The sequence below is a fragment of the Ixodes scapularis genome, unplaced genomic scaffold, assembly GCF_016920785.2.
Source record: "Ixodes scapularis isolate PalLabHiFi unplaced genomic scaffold, ASM1692078v2 PGA_scaffold44__24_contigs__length_19508400, whole genome shotgun sequence".
Taxonomy (NCBI): Eukaryota; Metazoa; Arthropoda; class Arachnida; order Ixodida; family Ixodidae; genus Ixodes; species Ixodes scapularis.
In genome coordinates, this window is record NW_024609873.1 from 4,367,468 (window position 1) to 4,387,432 (window position 19,965).

General features: G+C 43.9%; 1 protein-coding gene across 1 annotated transcript in view; it reads left to right on the plus strand.

Moving 5' to 3' along the window:
- The first annotated feature begins 284 nt into the window (after positions 1-284).
- The window catches only part of LOC8053807 (growth/differentiation factor 8), a 213,972-nt gene continuing 194,291 nt past the window's right edge, over positions 285-19,965 (plus strand). Inside the window, exon 1 of the mRNA XM_029973456.3 lies at positions 285-688. Within this exon, the coding sequence (XP_029829316.1) occupies positions 307-688 (382 nt within the window). The 5' untranslated portion in view covers positions 285-306. The remainder of the gene's footprint in view (positions 689-19,965) is intronic.

Here is a 19,965-nt window from a genome sequence, read left to right on the forward strand (position 1 = left end):
TCCTTGGAGGTGACCCAGCCGATGTCCTTTTAACGCTAGAAGCCTAGTTGAGCAGCTTAGTTCCGGCAACCGCGCTCCTCGGCCTCCCATTGTATCGGCCGGACTGCCGGGCCCGCCCGCGTGCCTCGCGGCCACCGGCATCGCGCGCGGCGGTCCTGTCATTACGGCGCGGGAGCCCGCAGAGAACCCTCCGTGGGCCGGATCGGCGGCCGCGCGCACCAGCGCGATAGGCCACCAAACGTATCGGAGGCGGAGTCTCGCGCTATTTAAGGCCGCGCGCGCGAAGCCCACCTTCCTCGGTGCGCCATGCTCTCCTCGGTGCGGTGTGCGACGGCGCTGGCGGTGCTGGCGGTCGCGTGCTGCTACGCGACGACGTCGTCGACGACCCCAGCCGACGAGGAGTCGTCCCCGAGCGGCGGCAATTGCACGCGGTGCGCGTCCCAGGGCGAATCTCGCTTGGCCCGGCTCCAGGCCATCAAGGCCCAGATCCTGAGCAAGCTGGGCATGCAGCGGGCGCCCAACGTAACGCGGAGCGTCCTGCCGGGCATCCCGCCCCTACATCGGCTCCTGGACCGCTACGACGCCGGCCTGATGCAAGCCGACGCCCCCTTCGTGCCCGGAGAGCAGTACGACGAAGAGGACGACTACCACGTGGCCGCCGAGAAGGTCATCAGCTTCGGCATGCCAGGTCAGCTTTGGTGCCCTCGGCGCCTGGGGGTGGGCCACTGGTGCGAGTCCCCGTGGGGGGCGGCCATCGGCGCTCGGTGGATGGTGGGCCGATGGCTGCTGATGCCCCTCTCGAGTGATGCGATTCCACCGTTGTTTCTCTTTGGTTTTCTTTATTCCTACGGCTGTGAAACATCGAGTGGCCTTCGTGAGATCTCGGAATGCCACAGGTGCTACGCGGAGTTTTTTTTTTCTTCTTTTTTTTTGGTGCTGTGTTGACCGATGGTGGCGATTAGTGTCCCTGGATGTATTAGCCGTGATCGGCATTCCAACTGTGCTGCGACGGATTATGGTGCCTTGCAGAGCTGCCATCAGTAAGTCCCTTCTTGGTGAACGTGGCCAATCGCGCGCGACCCGAGATGCCAGAACAGCGCGTTGAAGCCGATAGCTTAGCGTCGGAAGACACCCATGTCTCCTGGAACCATCCAAATGCCTCTCCGCAATTCGCGTACAGGGAGTGCAGTGGTTTCAGTGAACTCTTAATTTAAAAGAGGGACATGAAAGCTTCGAGAATACTGAACGTGCTTTATGCGCTCAGGAGTGATAAGTCACCATGATTTGCTAAAGTATAACAGACTTCTTGAGTAATCATAGCACTAAACATTGTTATTCGCGCTGTCGTTTTTCGACGCCATAGATATTTATCCCCGGTATGATGTACGCGAGAAATGTGGTGATTACATTCTTTGATACGAGCTCTTAATTGTTTATTGGACTTGGTTTCATAGAATTGCGCTTTGCCAATACTAACGAATTGACTGGCGCTGAATGAGGTCATGGACTCCCATTTCGCTTTCCACGTTTTTTGCCGTTATATTCGCTTATTGCGCTAATGTTTAAACTTAACTCTGAGACGTTGTTGGGACCCCTAAACCTCTTACATCCACTCCTTTGTGGTTACCGAGTTCAGCGCAGTAATGTTTATCTTTATTGCTTTTCAAGCAGCCCCACGCCATAGTTTCAATGATCCTCAATCGGGTGTTGTGCATTTGCCAATTCGTACTTGAAATATCGTTGTTTCCGAGGCTTTCGTCGTTCTTTGGCACACGAACACGCTTGGGTCGACGCAACTTACACGTTGTCTATACTTCTAGAGCTCGACTAGTGGTCGGGAGCAAGAAATACCCTTTTCAGCTTGGGTCTCTTCGCGAAATCGTCGGTCTATAGAGGAACGCGTTATTGTTCCCACATTGACAACTCTAGTGAAACTTCTTTCAACCAACGTTCAAAACATCATAATGAGAACCCCGTTCATATTTCAACAATTTATCGTTATAACTATTAATCGTTCGTAGCACGACGTAATTAGCCTGGAACACAAGAAAAAAAGGACGAACACAATAAGAACAACTAAAAAAAAAGCTAAATTATTTTAAAGCCAAGACGCGTCTTGTGTATTTACTTTCGTTGTGTACTTCTGCTAGGTTGTGGGCAGATTTGAGGATATCTTGGCTTAATAAACCTTTAGCTGTGGTTTGCAGTTTCGTATATTGTGTCCGTCCTTTTCACCGTACTCCAGGGTTACTATGTCAGTCTTAAACCATCTCACCTGCACTCTCGCCTGTCTAAGTTTTATAGCGTCATGCTGCTGCGGCTAGGGGTTGAGAATACCGTAGCTGGCCAAGAAATGCGTGGCTGTACCTTCTTTGACGTCGTGGCTTTTGGTCGCGTGTTGCTGCCACACAACCGTGCCAGTTCGTAAAGAGAAAAGTGGTAACTAGCGATGTTCAGCTGGGTACAAGTAAAACTTTTATTGGTCCCGGAGGTTAAAACATGCGAAAGAAGGTCGTCGAAAAGTTTCTCTGAAGGCGCCAGCGCTCGCGTTTCGCAAGTTCTGCGTAGGGGCATCAAGTGTGTAGGCGCTAAAACTTAAGACTGTTTTTGACTGCGGAGTCTTTGATTTGATTACATTTTTGAGGCGTGGAACGTAGTTTGCAATCCACCTCACCTCACCCTTGAAGGCAGGGTTTGAAAACTCTAACATAGATTTCTGACATGTATTTCTGATACCATCACGATAATTTTCACAAATGTATTTTTCTAACGGCATTTCAGCGGTCATTGCAATGAACACTTGTAATTGTGCTTCCAGATGCCTCTCAGGGTATTTCTGCGCAACCCTAGTTTAGAGTATGCAATCGATATCCTATTGCTGTAAGTTTTATAAAAAACGAACTATCCATCTAGTAAGCATTTTGCGATGAGGTCAGCACAACCACACAAGAACCTAGGCGCTGCAACAAAAAGAATAATAATTAAAATTAAAAAAAATAGTGTTTTGTTATTTTTGTTTTATCAAAAGAGCTCACGAATTGCGTTTTTAATTTTTTTTTCTTTTTCTTATTTTGTGATAGAACCAAGAGCCTCATAGGGTATTTGTTTAAATTGTAATATCCTTCAAGAGTAATTTTACGAATATATCGTACGTTTTAAATATCCTATTTATGAAGTGTGTAAACTAAAGGTATCTTTGTGCTTATTAAAACTCTTCACAGTTTTTTTTTCTTTTTTTGCTGGAGCATTTTTTATCAGATTGGTTTTCATTTGCTATAGGTATAATATACAAATTTGTGGAGTGTTAAAGCGCTTTTGAAGTAATATTCGAATCTAGGTAAAATTAGAAGTAGTTCTCTTGCCGAGCTGTATTTTAGGTTTGAAATTTTTGCCAAACTTCCAGTCACAGAAGCTTCAGCATTTTCGTTTTGATCTTCGAAATTATTTCACTGTTCTTCCACACTGTTCGTCCATACATTGGGCTGTTCCGATTAACAAGACAAAAAGTCGTATATCTACCCAGCTCGTCCAGAAAATGCTGTACATACAGTGGTGTATCTCTATTAACGGGGTTAACGAGGCGCGACTGTGGCAGTCCTGATCATATATCCTGTTCCAAGATTTGCAAAAACAAAGTCGATCATAAAGTGTTTTTTTTTTTATGGCTGATAAATTGTGCAAGTGTTTTTAGTGAACAATAGAAAGTATTTTTATATATAAAAGTCTGGGAACTCTTTTCGAGAAGATAATTTTTTTGTCATAAGTTTCAAGATTTTTTTAACCGGGTTAGCGGCATTAAATTTTCACAATAACTCACCATCGCACAGATAGTGCCATATTGGTAAAGCCATTCACAGAACTTAAAGTTAAGGTGATCTATGAGCCGTACTACTAAATAGAGTGTGTAGGTTTATTACAATAGAGGTAGCTTTCATAGCTCATAATGTTCACGCATTTATTTCGAAGTTTTTAAATGCGATAGCGTTTATGGGGTCACAAAACTGTGACATGATGTGCATCCGTCCATCGCAGCCCGATAGCTAAAGGTAGCGGGAAATGTTTCCCCTAGATCTAGCAGGAAAAGCTGAATTGGTCCAGAAGCGACGCAGTGTCAGATTTTGTGACACTGCGTTATGACGTAACGTCACAGCGCCTTGTGACGCCAAGTGTAACTGTGACAAGTGATATGGTGAACACGAACAATGTAAATATGATTTTACTCAACAGGCATAAAAATAAATAACTAAGCAGGCAAACTACCCCAAACGTTATCTCTTTACATCTCCATGGCCAGCTGCCATAGAGAGTACTTACTGTACAGGTGACATATTAAGTGGAAAATATCACATCCTAGTTTCACCGGTAAAGTGATCTGGTGAAGTTTTACCGTTTGGCGGTGCTCAGTTAATTTATGCTTTCCGAAAGGCCCAGAACTCTTTGTCAGACTGAACAGGTATATTGAGAACGGCTGGATAACAATATAGTCACTCCTATATTTTTTTGCGACCTGGGTTGATGTTGATTGAACTAAAATAATAATTGAACGTATCAGGAGGAGTATCACAAATGTTATTAACAAATTATGATTTTTGTGACTCACGTGACGTATTTTTAACGTATTCTGCATGTTATATTTTATACTACTTTATTGTGCAAATTTACCATTTAAATTCTCGTGTTTTTTTGTTCCTTTTTTTAGTTTCGTCTTTTTTTCAGGCCTCTGATCCGCAATCGCGCATTGTATACCTGCGTCAAAGTGTAGAAAACTGTTGACTTTCTCAACGCGTGTTATATTTGACAATAATAATCTTTTTTCTTTTTTTTTTCTGGTGAATGTTTAGAAAACGGTTGCTACCTGGAGCCTCAAAAATCCTGGTTACAATAATACAATCTTCACCTAGCACAAGCATATTTTACGAAACATCAAGCATGCATTTTATACCTGCATCAAAGTGTCGAAAACTGTTGACTTTCTAAACGCGTACTAAAGTGGACAGCGGTAATTTTAAATGTTTTTGTAGATACAATCCTATAAAACAGTTGTTACCATATGTACCTGGACCCTCGAAAATCCTGCTTCCTAAGATCCGATCGTAACTTAACAAATGCATAGTTGGCGAAACCAGAGTACGCCAACTCCGATAGATAAAGGGCTGTCCAAACAGAACACGACTCCAAAAGTGTGCTAAGGGACGGTCGCCCTCACTTGTTTTCAAAAGAAAACACAGCACACGTATTCATCTCTATGGAGCAATGGAAGTCAGGTATTTCTTCCGAGCGAGCGGCCTTCTTTGTTTCAGCTCTTTTCGTCCTGCACAACTTGGTTATGCTGTTTTCAGTTCAATTTGAGTTGTAAGCGTTATAACTTAACCACGTTAAATTAACCTGAGGGTGGGGTAGAGAAAGAACATGAAAACTTAGAAGGGACAGAAAATAATCAGGACGACGCCTCAAACTCAGCTAACTGGTTTATTTAGTTCACTTTTTTATGTAGTCTCAATCTCAAGGTCATTTCCACCAACGTACTACACCAAAAGGACGAAATCTATACAGTTCAAGCTCAACAGTCTTCACCACACATTGCAAGAACGTTGACAACCTTTACAGGTCGACGCGATAAGGCAACATCCATCCACCTTCAAACTTGAACAAAAGGATATCTTCCTTTCTTATTCTGAGAACAGTTCATTGTTCTGAATCATAACACGCCCTTTCAACATACAAAAAAAATTGGCACGGTAGTTGGGCCAACACACTTAGAAAAACCAAACGAAACAAAACGTTTTACAGTTTGTTGTAAAATCACAAGCATGGTCGCACTTCAAACAACTCAAAACTCGAAATAAAAAAAAAGAAAAGATTAATACAACTTTAGAAAGATTTTTGAATTGCTTCCAAACTGTAGTGAAGCCTGACTTATGCAGTTGCCCAGAGACTTTTAGCCGCAGAGTCTCCCTTACTACTCTCTTTATATCGTCCCTCTCTTTGTGTACTATTTCCGTCTCCGACCAGAGCGCCGTGCAGTTGTTACATTCATAAATATGTTTCGCGATTTCCGAGTTTTGTGCATTGTTCCTTACATTTTTTTTTATGTTCGTTTAATCTATCATTGATGCAGCGTGACGTCTTTCATACATACTCAAATCTACACTCCAATGGTATTTCATACACAACACCAGTCTCGCGACATACCGATTTTTCACGATGAGCCTTTTTGCACTCACTCACACCTGTTTGAAATTGCGTCAATTTACTTAGCCTAAAATCTGAGCTAAAGACCGTGTCTACTCCAAACTGCCTCACACAAGCCTTCAGGTTGTGAGAGATGTCATGAAAATATGGGATTACAGCAAAACGGTTCCTTGATTTCTGTTTCATTTCTCTCCTGCCTTTAATAAACAATTCTAATTGCCGTTTTATAAAACTGTCGTCATATCCTACACTAATCAACCTTTTACTCTGCCTTTCTACCGATTCAGTGATATGATGGAACCATGACCTCTCTAACGCGTTCCTGACCACTGAATTTACAATCCCAGGCTTTACGGTCTTCGAATGACAACCCATTCTTGGCAAAACCGGTTTCGAATTTTCTTTACCATATTCCCGACATAACCCTTCGATTCACGTGAATACGTAAATCTAGAAACTGCAGAACATCATCCTCCGGTTTTTCCACTGTAAACTTAAATTCTGGAGCCGTTGACCTTATCACATCTTCCATAGTTTCTGTTTGGCCTTCCGTAAACGTATATAATAAAGGCCGACGTACAAACTCTGTTTTCTGCAGGGAAGATAATCCTTTTAGCGCTCCCCTCTCCTAAGCGGCAAGGGGGAGCCAGGTTGGGGCAAGGTAAAACGTGGGGAGGATATAGGAAGTGTACGTCGGCCTTTAAGATGTCGTCTACATATCTTCTCACTATATTGCCGTACACGGGGACAACCCATTGTAGATTATCGTGCACTGCACGATCCAAAGAGTTTAAGTAAACTTCTGCTAAAATCGGTGCGACTGATGACCCTATACAAACACCTTCTTTTTGTATATACTTTCTTCCTTCGGTACTCCACTACCGTTGACTTAAGACTCCAAACTGTTAAGAAACTTTCTGCCGATATACCTGAGCTCGACTGGAACTTAACGAGATTCAGCTCCAATGCCTCCCTCACTCTCTGCATTAACCGGGTCTTTTTTAGGGAATAGTATGGGTCCTTAATGTCCATCGATAAGACTGAACAACGCCTCCCATGATGAGTCTCTAAACTGTCAATCAATTCATTTGAATTTCTAAGTGATAATGACGTCTCTAAGCATGCATAACCCAACCCCCGTTGTAGAAAGTTTGATACCACTTTTTGCCATGTCTTACTCTCCGTGGAGTACGGTAGATGCTTAAACGACAGGCTCAGGGAGCACGAGTATTCCCTGGTAGCTACGGTCGACGGCCATCTATCGGTGCACTGCGGGATTTGCAAGTGCGAACCGTACTTCGATGAGACGGTAATCTTAAGGAAAGCACAGAGATAAGGTGACGAGAGAAGTGACAGAGGCCTTCCACATTGTTAACTAGGGAGCGCAATGCGTCAGCAGCCTTCGGTGGCGCTATCGGAAAAAGAAATGCTTTTTTTTAGTGCGAATTGGAAAAGGGGGGGGGGGGGGGGGGGGGACCAGCGATGCGCTGATCGAAGGAGCCATTTGTGACGAGACAATGTGGGTGACGCATGCGTGGTTGAGTGTTCCTTTTATGTTTTCCTTGTTTCCTGTTTCCACTATTAAGCATTTAGTTGCGAGTCAACGCTCGTCCTGTGTCGTTTGTTCCTTCCCTTATTCTTCGTTTTCACGCTGTGTTACACCTTAGACCGTGTTAAGCTTCCACCAACTGTCCCAGCTGTCTACTTTGTTCTTTTCCGGCTCTTTCACCATGTATGGCAACATTTGGCATAATATATGGTTTGCAACTTGCAATATATGTATATGGCTCTGTTGAGATATTAAGATGGCAACACGCGGCCATATAGGACGTGTCTAATGTATATTTATGCATACACCGTATGCATCGTGCAGCACTCGTGCAGCAGGCGCAAGGCCGGCGATGCAAAAACACGAATGATGAGAACATGATCCGTATTTTTTCGCATCGGCCGCCTGCCTGGCGCCTGCTGAACTGTGATAACTAACTTTAGCGCACCCCCGCATTTTTCTCACATGTTTCGAGTATAGTCCAAAACTTGACCGATTTATAGGTTTTCGATGACACACGGCAAGTTTCCAATTCGAACCATAGGCTTAGTCTTACGAATTAAATGTTAATTACCGTAGCGTCCCAAGAGACACCCCACCGCCGATATATAACCTGCCCCTATACTTTTGGCTCGATATTCTGTTCTTTCAAAATCACCGAAAGATAGCCCACCTCTTGTAGCTGCAGGACTTTGGCCCATGGTGACCTCGCCGGAATTGGTGTTGCTCAGCCACAGCGGGAGGTAAGTGAACGTTGCAAACTGGGAACGACAGTTTCCTACGCTTCATTGCCCCTTAATGCGAAAACAAGCTTGGCAGGTCACGGAATATAAAATTAGCATTCTTAAAATTTTGTCTTGGTTCCACATCGAAAATTAGCGCACTCTTCATTTTCACCCAATTTGCTTTCGCTTTTAGTTGGGACATCTCTCGGGCTATTACGGTAGTCATCTTCAGGTGACTATTTTGCTAACTAATTCTTTTGTTTTCAATCCCTGACGTTCAGCGTGGGTCGCGGTTTGTTCCCGAAAAGAGTTTCTTTTTTATCAAGCACCCTAGTTCAAGGGACTCCTCAAAATCTTCGCAGAAGCACCCTGTGCGTACATCTCTAGCCCAGCCATTTATTTTCTCTCTCTCTCTCTCTCCCCCTCTCCTTCGGAATAGACCTTTTTATCTCAGTAGTTACATGACCGGCGGATAGAGGGCGCTGAAGTACTCGCCGCCATAAGGTGGCTTTAACTTGGTATGTTCTGGTTTCGGTGCGCTCGTGGTTGTGTTGTTGTATTATGTAGTTTTGACCTAAATTTGTCTTGCAAATCTGTCCGTTGTGTTCTGGCCGCTATAAGAACTACGAAGTGATTTCGAGCCTAACTTGGGGACGTTTTCACGAACAGCTTCATATCATCATGCTTGGCGTTCGGCCACGTGCAGCGGAAAAACGACTGGACTGGTGCAGGAGGATGAATACCATTGTTTTCAGCCCTACCCGCTGACGATAGTTTTCTTAGAAATGATCCAATAAAAAGACTAATGCATGGATGCATAGTGAAAATGTAAGTAAAAGACCTGAAGAACTCGAAAATTTAGTGCTTACTGTTTCATTTTCGAGGATACCTACTTTTTCTGAACGTTGCCGACTGGAAAACCCTCTGTAAAAACGCATGAAATATTTAAAAGAAAGAGAAGCAATTACATTTCCATTAGTGTTTTTTTATGAAATTAAGGCTTTAAAGATGTTTCGATGTAGGCCGACTAGGGAATGTTTGAAGCTATTGGGGGATTCTGCTAAAGTATTGATTAATAGAATTTCAACAGGTTAACCTTAGGAAGTAAACTATTTGTTAAACGGCCATTTCTTTACAACGTATTTAGGATATGAGGTAATTGACAATCCCATCAAGTGAAGTCTGACATCTGTTCTCCGCAAAAATCTGCTAAATGAAATTCAGTGTTTCAAGAGAAATTGCTAGCCGCTGAAAGTAAATCCGGTATCGACAATGCTGCGCTCCGGCGATTTATATGCACACGGTTTCTTTTCGGAGTCCAGCTCGCTCGCACCTTTGCATTTAATTGCATTTTAATTATAACCTTAAAATGCAAGCTTTTCACCCTTGTTGGTGTTAGACTGGTGGCAGCTGTTAAATCCTGTTTGCTTTACTGACATCTAGCCCCTGGTTGGTTGGTAGAGCGCTCCACTGGAAATGGAGAGGTCCCGGGTTCGATACCCGGACCAGGTGGATTTTAGCTGTGTTTGGAGATTTGTGTCTGTCCTTTCTCCCTCTCGTTCCCCTTTTCCAGTAAATATTTTCGTCGAATATTGAATTCTTCAGGCTCTCACAAGCTGTCTGAGATACAATTTTCCCCCGGGGAGCATTACCATTTGTGTGTAACTTATTTAATTAAACTAGATATTTAAGAAAAATAATTAGATCACTCTATTCGTCGCGTATTAAGATCCTAAATGCAAAATTCTAAATTTACCTTGCGCTTTTTATTGCGAATGTTTGCCCCTATCACTAAGAAAACCTGCGCTGTCATAAGCCTTTCAATGATCGTGCCGTCGGATGTGGAATTTTTTGGGTAGATTTGGAGCGATCCAAACGTGCTCCATGCTCGCCCCTTTATGGTGTAGATGTGAGCGCGCGGTTCGATATCCAGTAAGATGCCAAAAAAGCGTTCTATAACCGCTCAAAATCAACCAAAGAAATTTCCCGTTAGAGTCATCTACGTACTTTGCGTACGCCAGTGCTAAGGCTGATTCATGTGCCTCCTCTAGCCTCCACGTGTCCGCAGCTGATGTAAATAGACAAAACGTGTTATAAAATCAAGTGCAGAAGTTATGCGCCTTATGATGATATGGAATAAGGTAGTAAAGGTAAGTGTCGCGCGGAACTTTGCAGAGCAAGGCATAAAATGTCGATGTAACTTGACGAAAAACACGATTACAACGCATTCGGCAAGGCGCGGAAGGGAGAGAGGAGCGATGAGTTGAATGAAGCCACCTCATGGCGGCCGCGTCACGTGATTCCAAGATGGCACCACCCATGCGACGGAGGGTGAAAATGTCTATACACGGTCACGTTTTCCTTTGCCCAATGAGCGTTTTTTGTGGGCCCTTCGGGCTGCTTGAGCGTGGCCATGCCGCGCCGACGCGACGAAAGGCGCATGCCTTTTGTCGTGGGCATGCCTTTCGTGCGGCAGCACTGCGGTGCTGCTGCACGCGGCAAAGAGCCTACGCGGCTGCTTGTGCAGACATGCCTGCTTTGCAGCTAAGGTCTATCAGTGCTCGCGGCGTTCGGGACGCTTATCGTCTCACACTGCTCGGCCCAGTGAACTCGCGCAAACCTCATCTTGGTTTATCGGATCCGTTATCGTGGGCAGCAACCCCAGTCGGCAGGGTTTCTCCCAGATAGCAGCGCATCCCTTGCAAGCAAAGCGCGTATACTTCAGTGGGCGACTAGCAACAAGGCCACGTTCGCAGGAGCTGCAAGAAGCCACGATGGGTTACGCTCTGGGAAGGGGGCTCTGGTATTTACTATTGGCCTCGAGATCGACGGTGGCGCCACTGTCGCGTTGTCATCATCATCAAAGTGGGGATGGAAGTATGGCAGCCCCATGGGCTCTCCATGTTCGCGCGCGAGACGCATGTAGATTGTTTCGTTTATTTCTCGCATACTATTGGTGGGAAAACAGTTGTAGCGGAAAATGGTGCGGTGCTAGCTGTTCGGTGCTTCAGTGAACATTGAATCGTGTTACTAGCGTAAGGCCTAGATTTAAATAATCGCTTGTGTGGATACGTCGTGTGCTCTAGGCAGACGTTGGGAAGTTTGGATACCCACGACACATGCCTGTTTCCGGGTGAACTGCACTAAATGTGTTCAATACTTGTTTCTTTTAGAAGAAATCTATCGGATCACTAGCTTGGAAATGCAACAAAATGACTAATTCCAATCCCGATACTTACATACTACTGGTACTGTAGGTTGTAGAATCGCAAGTTCTATGTATTTTTCTTCCGCGTAAATTTTAGCTTCCGCAGTAATATAAGTTTTGAGCATCAAGAGAAGTTAGTGTTGTATTGAAAATTGTCATGCTATTGCTAGGTAGTAAGAAGTTCCGTTGCAGTCAATGTATTCTTTTACTGCGAAATGGTGTGGGTAGATTTTTCGGGGACAACAATTCTACTACGTTGCGATGAAAAGGGACTGTCTCTTCTAGTTACGATTCGCAAATTGTCCTTTGGCCGGGAATCTAAGACAGGTGAAACAAAACCTTTTTAATATATATGCCGCGTCTGGAATAAACGAGTTTATTCAGAAACAGAGCAGCGCGCGTGTTATTAGATGCTCTTCTCGGTAGTGTGAGCTCACCCGCTTCAATTTTCTCTGGAAGGGCCGCGTATGTCAAGAGGCTAATATTGTACACTTCTGGCTAAATCCTCTTCTAAGGAAATGTACTTTACCCCGGAACTCCAACAAACGATCCGCACCTCGACAGAAGCAGCATAGACCGCAGCGACACTCTTTTACTGATGACGGTGAGCTACTCACCAGGACTTTCGGATAACCCTCCGCCCTAACCTTAGGCGTATATGAGCTGGGCAATTGATCGATTAAAGGGACCATGAAGTGACCTTTTTACTTTTTCCAGATAACTTTTACATTAATCCGTCAATGTTCACTGAATGCCGAACAGGCATCCGTTTTCGTCTCGGTTTATTAACTTCCACACAAAAAATTATTGAAATATCGACTTTTTCATTCTCTCCAACTGATCGCAAAAGAAGCCGTGACGTAGACCGTTTCCGGAACCGGAAGTTCTCTCGGCAGTAGGAGAATGGGAGTGTTAGCGGCAACGAGTTGGGGTGCGCCGGTAGGTTTTACTGCGCTGATGTCACCGACGTATTTCCTGAATCGGCGCCTCTCATCGCCGCATCGCAGCTGAGCGGAATTCAATGAGATATGTTGCGCTACAGCGACAGCATGGGACTAGTCCCATACGCCGGTATGCCTGTTGGGAAGTGCAGCGAGTCTTCCGGTGAAGACTCCAGAAGTCAACCACCCCGTCATTGTTGGCAGAAGGGCCGGCCCGTGTCAGTCGTTTGCAAAGCGACGTAGATGGCGTTTTTCGCGGCCTCGGAGATGCAGGAGCGAGCCGACGTTAAAAAAGATACGTTTGAACTACGAGTGTCAGCAAGAGCCACGTAAATACCTGCTTACACTCGGAGCGGACGCGCGCGCTTGATGGAAGTCTTGTATTCGCGCTGTTTGTAAGCGCTTCGGGACCGTTCTTTTACGATTGCAACTCGATACTGACGCGACACTCGGCAAAGAAAGGTTGGACCGGGGTTGTACGTATACCTCCCACGAACTGTTATAGCTCGACAGTGACGTGCAGTCTGTCAGAATAAAAATGGCATACCAATAACAAAGTGTACATACCGTGTTACGAAGGTAATCCATACGGCGTTTATTTCAGCTCTATATCACACAAAACAAGAAGATAGAATTGACGAGAGTCCCTTTTCGACGAGTGTTCGTCAACACTGCCTCGGAAAACAAGGGGAAGAGATTGACCTCACCTCTTAATCTAGAATTGAGGTCAGTGATCAAACTATAATACGGGAAGGGTCCACAAGGGTCGCGCGGGCATATTCCACTTAGCACGCCAGCCGATCGTAGGCAGACGGTCTTGCGACGAAGTAACGCAGCGCCGAGTCGGAATGCCTGCTAGGCCTATACGCTTCGTCGGAGTCGGTGGATCCAGCGTTCTTGTTCGTCGTGGTCTGTTTTAAGTACTGTTTTCTTGCTGCTTGAAGTCGGCACGCGCGGGAAGAACACGTAGAAAAATAAACGTTCAGTCAGTCAGAGTTTTGAGAGGAAGGAAAACAAAGAAAATAAATGTTCGTCGGTCGCCATCAATGGTCGCCGTCACCCAAGTAACTGTCGGCCCTGCCCTACTGCGCACGCGCAGTAGTTGCTTCGTTTACCACACGATAGATGGCGCTTGGCTCTCAGCATTATCAAATTTGGCAATTTTCGCCACACATCTCTAATTATGCTACAAAATGTGGATCTGAATATTATTTAACAAAACTTTTAGGAAACATTCGCCGGCTATTTATTGTTTACGGTCGCGGTGCTGGTGAGGTAGGCTCTTACCCAATAGGCGACCTGGATTTGGCTGACGTGCTCCATTTCTGCGGATGCATCGTAGTGAACAGGCGAAGGAAGGAAGGCGCAAAAGAGTCCAGTTTTCTTTTAAAAGTTCTATAGCAAATAATTTTTTTTGGCTCCCTATTTTTGTGTTTTTGTGTTTCTTTTCACACATTTTACGACGTGCGGTGGATGAAACTCGATTTTAAAATCATTTCATGGTCCCTTTAACCTTCAGATTATTCGAGAATTCTTTAATGGTGATAAAATAGTTTAGCCGTTTAATGGGAGTCTCGTACTGGAAAAAGTCAGGACAAAAACAAAAGTAACTTGAAAATGTCTGTTTTAATATTTGTAACATCTTAGTTTACTTGGAACGCAGTCTTCCACGGTAAACCACTTCAGCATGCTTGTTATTATCATCGAGGGTGACTATAGAATTTAAATAAAAGATTCAAACTGACTTCACCTTGAAGAGGCTTCTCGTGTTTGTATTATGTAGGCGTCATAACCTGAAGTTTGAATTGGGACTATAATGCGCCATTTATGATAAAGTAAAAATATTCAGGAAAGTATAGTTTTATCGTCTTTTATGTATTATGACTGTAGAAAAAAAAAAACTAACGGTTTTTTTATTGATTAGTCTATTAAAGGGTGGCGATTAGTCAGGTTATTTTTAATCAACCCCCAGCTCCAATTAGCATTCAATGTGTTATTAAAACTATGGATCGTGCGAGATAACAGATATATGTATGACAAGCGGTTCTACAAATCACAGCAGTGAGATTATGGAATGATCCGAATTAATATATATCGCTTTGCTGAATTTACACGCGTGGGAAACGATACAACACAACCTTTGGTAAGAGGAAGCAACAACAAAAACGACAAGCATTTAATAAGAAATGGTCCAGCTCAGCCGAAAAAAGGCTTGCGTCGTCGAAATCTATGTCTCTGAACGTGCGTGCTGCTTTCGCCTGTTTCCAATTTCGGCCGCAAGGAGGCGACATGGTGGACATGCACACTTTATTAACTAGAACCTTCAAATTCGTTCATGTCAAATTGGTTTCCACAAGATTTCTTGGCTCTGTATGCGCCGTTATTGTTCAACAAGCGTGCTCTCCAAAGATAAGAAAAATTCCAGCGCCTTTTACGCTGTTCCAACGAAAGCTCGGAAGGATTGAAAAGCCTGTCAAACGCTCACTTCGGGGACAAGCCACTTAACTTTTGGTGGCTTCATACCTATTTGCTTAGTGCGTCCTCCAGACCCCTAGTGGAAATCGATGGGATGGGAGTCCAGACTTGTACCGTACGCATTACAAGTAATCAAATTACTTGTAATCGATTGCTTTCTGTAGTAATTTTGTAATCACATTATTACTTTTATTAGACAGTAATCATAAGAGTAATCTGAGTATTTTTTGAAGTAATAACCGTTACAATTTGTCCACGGGACCCCCCCCCCCCCCCCCCCCCCCCGGCACACGCCTTTTTTTTTTTTTTGAAATGACAAAAATAAAATTTGCTTTTTTTTTTTTTTTTTTTTTTTGAACGGAAAAAAGAAAGATTTTTGCGGAGCTGTAGGAAACGAGGTCAGTCTCTTTCTGTGTACAGTTTCTGTAAAATGTCCGTTTTTTTTTTTGTTTTTTTTTTATCTGGGATTGGGAGTGGGAAGCCCCAGGAAAGCCACAGTGCGTGATAAAGGCCATTCAGGGCGAAGTTTGAGGAAGCAGAATGTAGCTTTGTGAGTCCTTCGTTCAAACTAGCCCTCTCACGCACACACACACAGAAATAAAAAAATAAAAAAAATCCTGCTCAGGTTACCTACTCGCACCCCGTAGGAGAACCAGAACTGAAGAATGCCTAAAGCGGATGCAAAATATAACAAAGGCAGTTGAAATATTTCCCCATTTCCCCTACGTGGTCTTTGTGACAAGCAATGTTTCGAGTTGAGAAGTGGTCGCGGCGATCTCTTCCGCTAATAGATACTACACATGATTCGTTTCAAATCCTGGAGCTGCTGCTCTTTTGTATAACATGCGAGGTCATCCACATGTGAATAATAAAATGAGCGACGCAAACTTTGAGCGACAACCCTCGCTCAAGCTTATCAAGATCTAGAACCCCCTCCACTCCACCCCCCCCCCCCCCCCCCCACACACACACACACTGGTGAACGCCACAATCATTAAACGTCTTCAAACAAATTATATGCTTGTGTCCGTATCGTGAAGGTGAAACGACCACGAAGAAGGAGCCAGTTTTTCTTCTTCAATACTTGTGCAAATGTGAAATATAGGTTGGAAGTAGTTCATTGTTATGAGCGCTAAAGATGTGTCTTCACACAATAAAGTAATCGGAAAAGTAACGATTACTTCTTTAAGTAATGTCCAATTACTTTTGCCGTCGAGTAATCAAGTAATCTAACCGAATACTTTTTAGCCAAGAGTAATAGTAATTGTAATCGATTACTTTTTTTTAGTAGCGTGTACAAGACTGGATGGGACACACCACTAAGGACTCGACTAAGTGTGTATAATCTTTTCGGGCGCGGACTACCGACGCGCCAATGGATAACAGTTCATGTAAACTCACAGGCTTTAGAATATTCCTCTTAACAATGAAACTCTATTAGACAGACTTACATTATGCCCCCTTCGTTGATAGCACCAAGGCAGAGACTGCGTGCTTGATTTTCCTGCATCTGGCCCCAGTTTGTCAGTGCGTCGGTTAAAGCATGCAGGGTATTCTTAAATCTCCCCAACTTTTCCAGTTCCCTGGGAGGGTGCGCTTGCAAGGGAAGGGCGTGTTGATTTTCCTGAGTGACTTAATTCCCATACTGCCGGCATGGACTTCGTGGAAATTGTGCTCCGCTTGGACATTTATAAGCACCTCGCAGCTAATTCGCGCATGGCATGACCCCCACCCGGCCCCCCTCTCCCTCCGGCTCCACCCTTCTCTCTATACCCGGCGAGGAGGTATCAAGTGTGTGAACAGAGGTTATAGGCGCCGCTCAGAGAATGCACGTTCGGCCTGATCAGTTGTTCGCTATCGGGGCAATTTCTTCTGATCCCCAACTGTCATTCATACATGTGCGTGTTTAGGCGGGAAGCAGAACGAGTGGGTTGGTCTTCGTGGCATTATTTATTTCGCTTTGGCGGCGTGTGTAATGCAAGAAAGGCCAACGTCCACTGGCAGGAGTTTCGACTGCGACGGGCATTTTGGACGCCTCAAAGGCGTCAAAGGCGTCCTTAACTCAACGTATTGAAAACGCACGCTATAATAAGCATGTGAACACCGGTTCTCCTTTTCGCCTGCCAAGCGCTAAACCGATGCGCGGCTCACGCTTAGCAAGCGTGAATTCTAAAGGCGGAAAATCGTCATGCTTAGAACAGGCGTGTACACAAGTTACTTTGCATAACGCTTGCTAAGCGTGAACATTTCATTGTGTATTGTCGGGTGATTCGACGCCAAAAATCTGTGTGCAGCATTTACTGGGGCCATCTTCTGAAGGTACTGAAGCTTGTTTTTAGTGTTCACAGATTGATCAGTTTTCCCACGTTAGTACGTTTGGATGTCAGAAGGAGTGATTTTCTTGCTCACTCAGTAAAACAATTTACAACCTCGAGGGTTTCTTTATATCAGGGTGGAAAAAATCACGATTAAACATATCAAATAAATCAGATTTTTGAATTATAATAGATTGATTGGATTTAGATAATGGTCAAGATCATATCAGTTCGATTTAACTCCGATTACTTCGATTTAAATCTCTGCAGGTAAAATATTGTAATTCTTTATCGCGCAATGCATTTTTAAACATGACAGATTGATTAATAGATCCGTCCGATCTCTGAAAACACTGCGGAAGAAAGAAGTACTGTGAATTTAAAGCATAATTTAATTATAAACATTTTATTCGTGTAAGCCCCGCCATACTAGAACAAAAATAGCCTGTATTTCTTAGTTATTGAAAAAAAAAACTCGATTTGGTTTTCCTTTTACGTTCTGATTTGCGCACAATAGGGCGTTACGTAACTAGGTAACGATCCGAGGTAGAAGGTGTAAAGAAAACCCGACGTGTCCCGTTTTCTCAGCACAACACTATTTCTTGCCAATGATATAAATCTATTTGACTCGATTATCTTTTGAATTAAATACAAAAGATACACTCATAAAAGTAACAAATGAAATAGGGCCGGTAAATAAAACACGATCAAAGGTCTGTTTGGGTATAGTTGGTTGATAAACATTTTGGGGCAAAAGAACGCAGCGTACAGTGTCGTTTTTACGGCGCTGTCTACTGACCGGCCTTTACTTCGTCCGTGCCTCATTGCGCTGCTTTAGACCGAAAAGGTGAATCAAACATATTTTCGGGTTGTTTCTGCGGAAAGGTACGATTAATGGCATCATAGAAAAATAACTTTGAGCGGGTTGGTAAACACGATTTGAAAAACACGAAAGTATAAAACACGTAGCGAGGAAGATAGAAATAATAAAATGAGGTAAAACGAAATGAATGGAAATTAAATGAGCGAAGATAAAAACGAAGTCAAATACAGAAAGAGATTAAGAATTAAAGAACTGCATACTGTCTGTCTTCTTCCCATCATTTTTATTCATTCGTTTTTCAGATCATCAATTAAGTGTGCCGCGGTTTGATTAATATCCTCATATAAATAATAATTCGAGTCACATTTTCAATATTTTGTTACTATTTTTCACTTTGGTTTAAATCAAATTATTTTTTTTTCTTCGTGGTCAGCACCCTAAAATGAACACATGAAAAAAATACAGTGCTGGCGTTTGGTTCGCACCTATTTTCTTCCGCTAAATAAAAAAAAAGGTGTCGGTGATTGGCTAGCGCCTTTTCTTATAGTTAACACCCTGAAGAAATGAACGGGCGGTATTTTAGACAAACAAATTACACCCCTAAGGGTGTGAATGGACTGGTCCTCTGGCTTGCACCCTACAGGGGCAGTCAGACTGCTTCTCGTGCATCGTACAAAAAGACAGGATGTCCGGCTCACACATGACAGAATTGTCTGCGGACATTCGTCAAGTTTATTCGAAGCATGTTTGCTTCATGTGCATGCGCATGCCTGGAACATGTCTGTCGAGAGTTTCTCGCGGTCCTAAAATGGAGAAACACGCCTCAGAAAGTGTATTTTGTATGGCGTACTAGACATGTTAATGCGGCTTAAGGGTGTTATATGAAAACTCTTAGCATCCTAAGGGTGTTTTATCAGCACCCTTAGGATTCTAATCAACAGCCTACACTTAAAAAAAAACACTGGACTAAAAGCTTTTCGTGATTCTTCTGGTTGTCCATATTTTACACCCTAAAAACGTTAGTTAAAGCACTCCCTAAAATGGATCGTCGTGAAAAAAAAAAAAGCCTATAAGGGGCTTTTTTAAGCTCATTTTCGTTTATGCGAAGAAGTTGTTCATAGCCCTGTCGTTTTTCTAGTGTGCCGGGGGCGATAGTGCTTGAGTCGAAACTGTTATTCACGAGCTGAAAGAGTTTTCGGGGAAGGGGGGGGGGGGGGGGGGGGGGCATCAAAAGCCTTCCATGAACCGATTCTTTTCTTAATTGTAAAAATAGAATGTTTGCGATCTTAGGAGCCTCCTACAAATATATTTTCTACGAGCAACGAGTTTTCAAGCCACGAGCACCACATGCAGTTGTCACACGCAGAAAAGGGTCAATATATAGGGACGCGGTACATTCTGCTCGAGGGAAGAATGGCGGACCGGTGGACTGCACCGGCGCCTTCCACACCGACGCGCAGTTGTGACGTCACTGCAAGAAACATGCACTACGTACAACTTTTTGTGAGAAAAAAAGGAAGAAAATGGTTGAGGGAACGCGCAATTTTCCGGTTGGCAGCACCTCAGCCGTGCTTGCGTGCCTCTCGGCGTCTTCGGAAGACTGCCCGACTCCCCTGCAGACGTGGCCACGCCTTTCGGTCGAGTTCTGGGAGAACCGAAAGCCGTGTATAAGAGAGTTCGGTCAATAGGAGGAGCAAGGGCGTGGCAAAGTCTACGGCAGTCTGCCACCACCGGAGC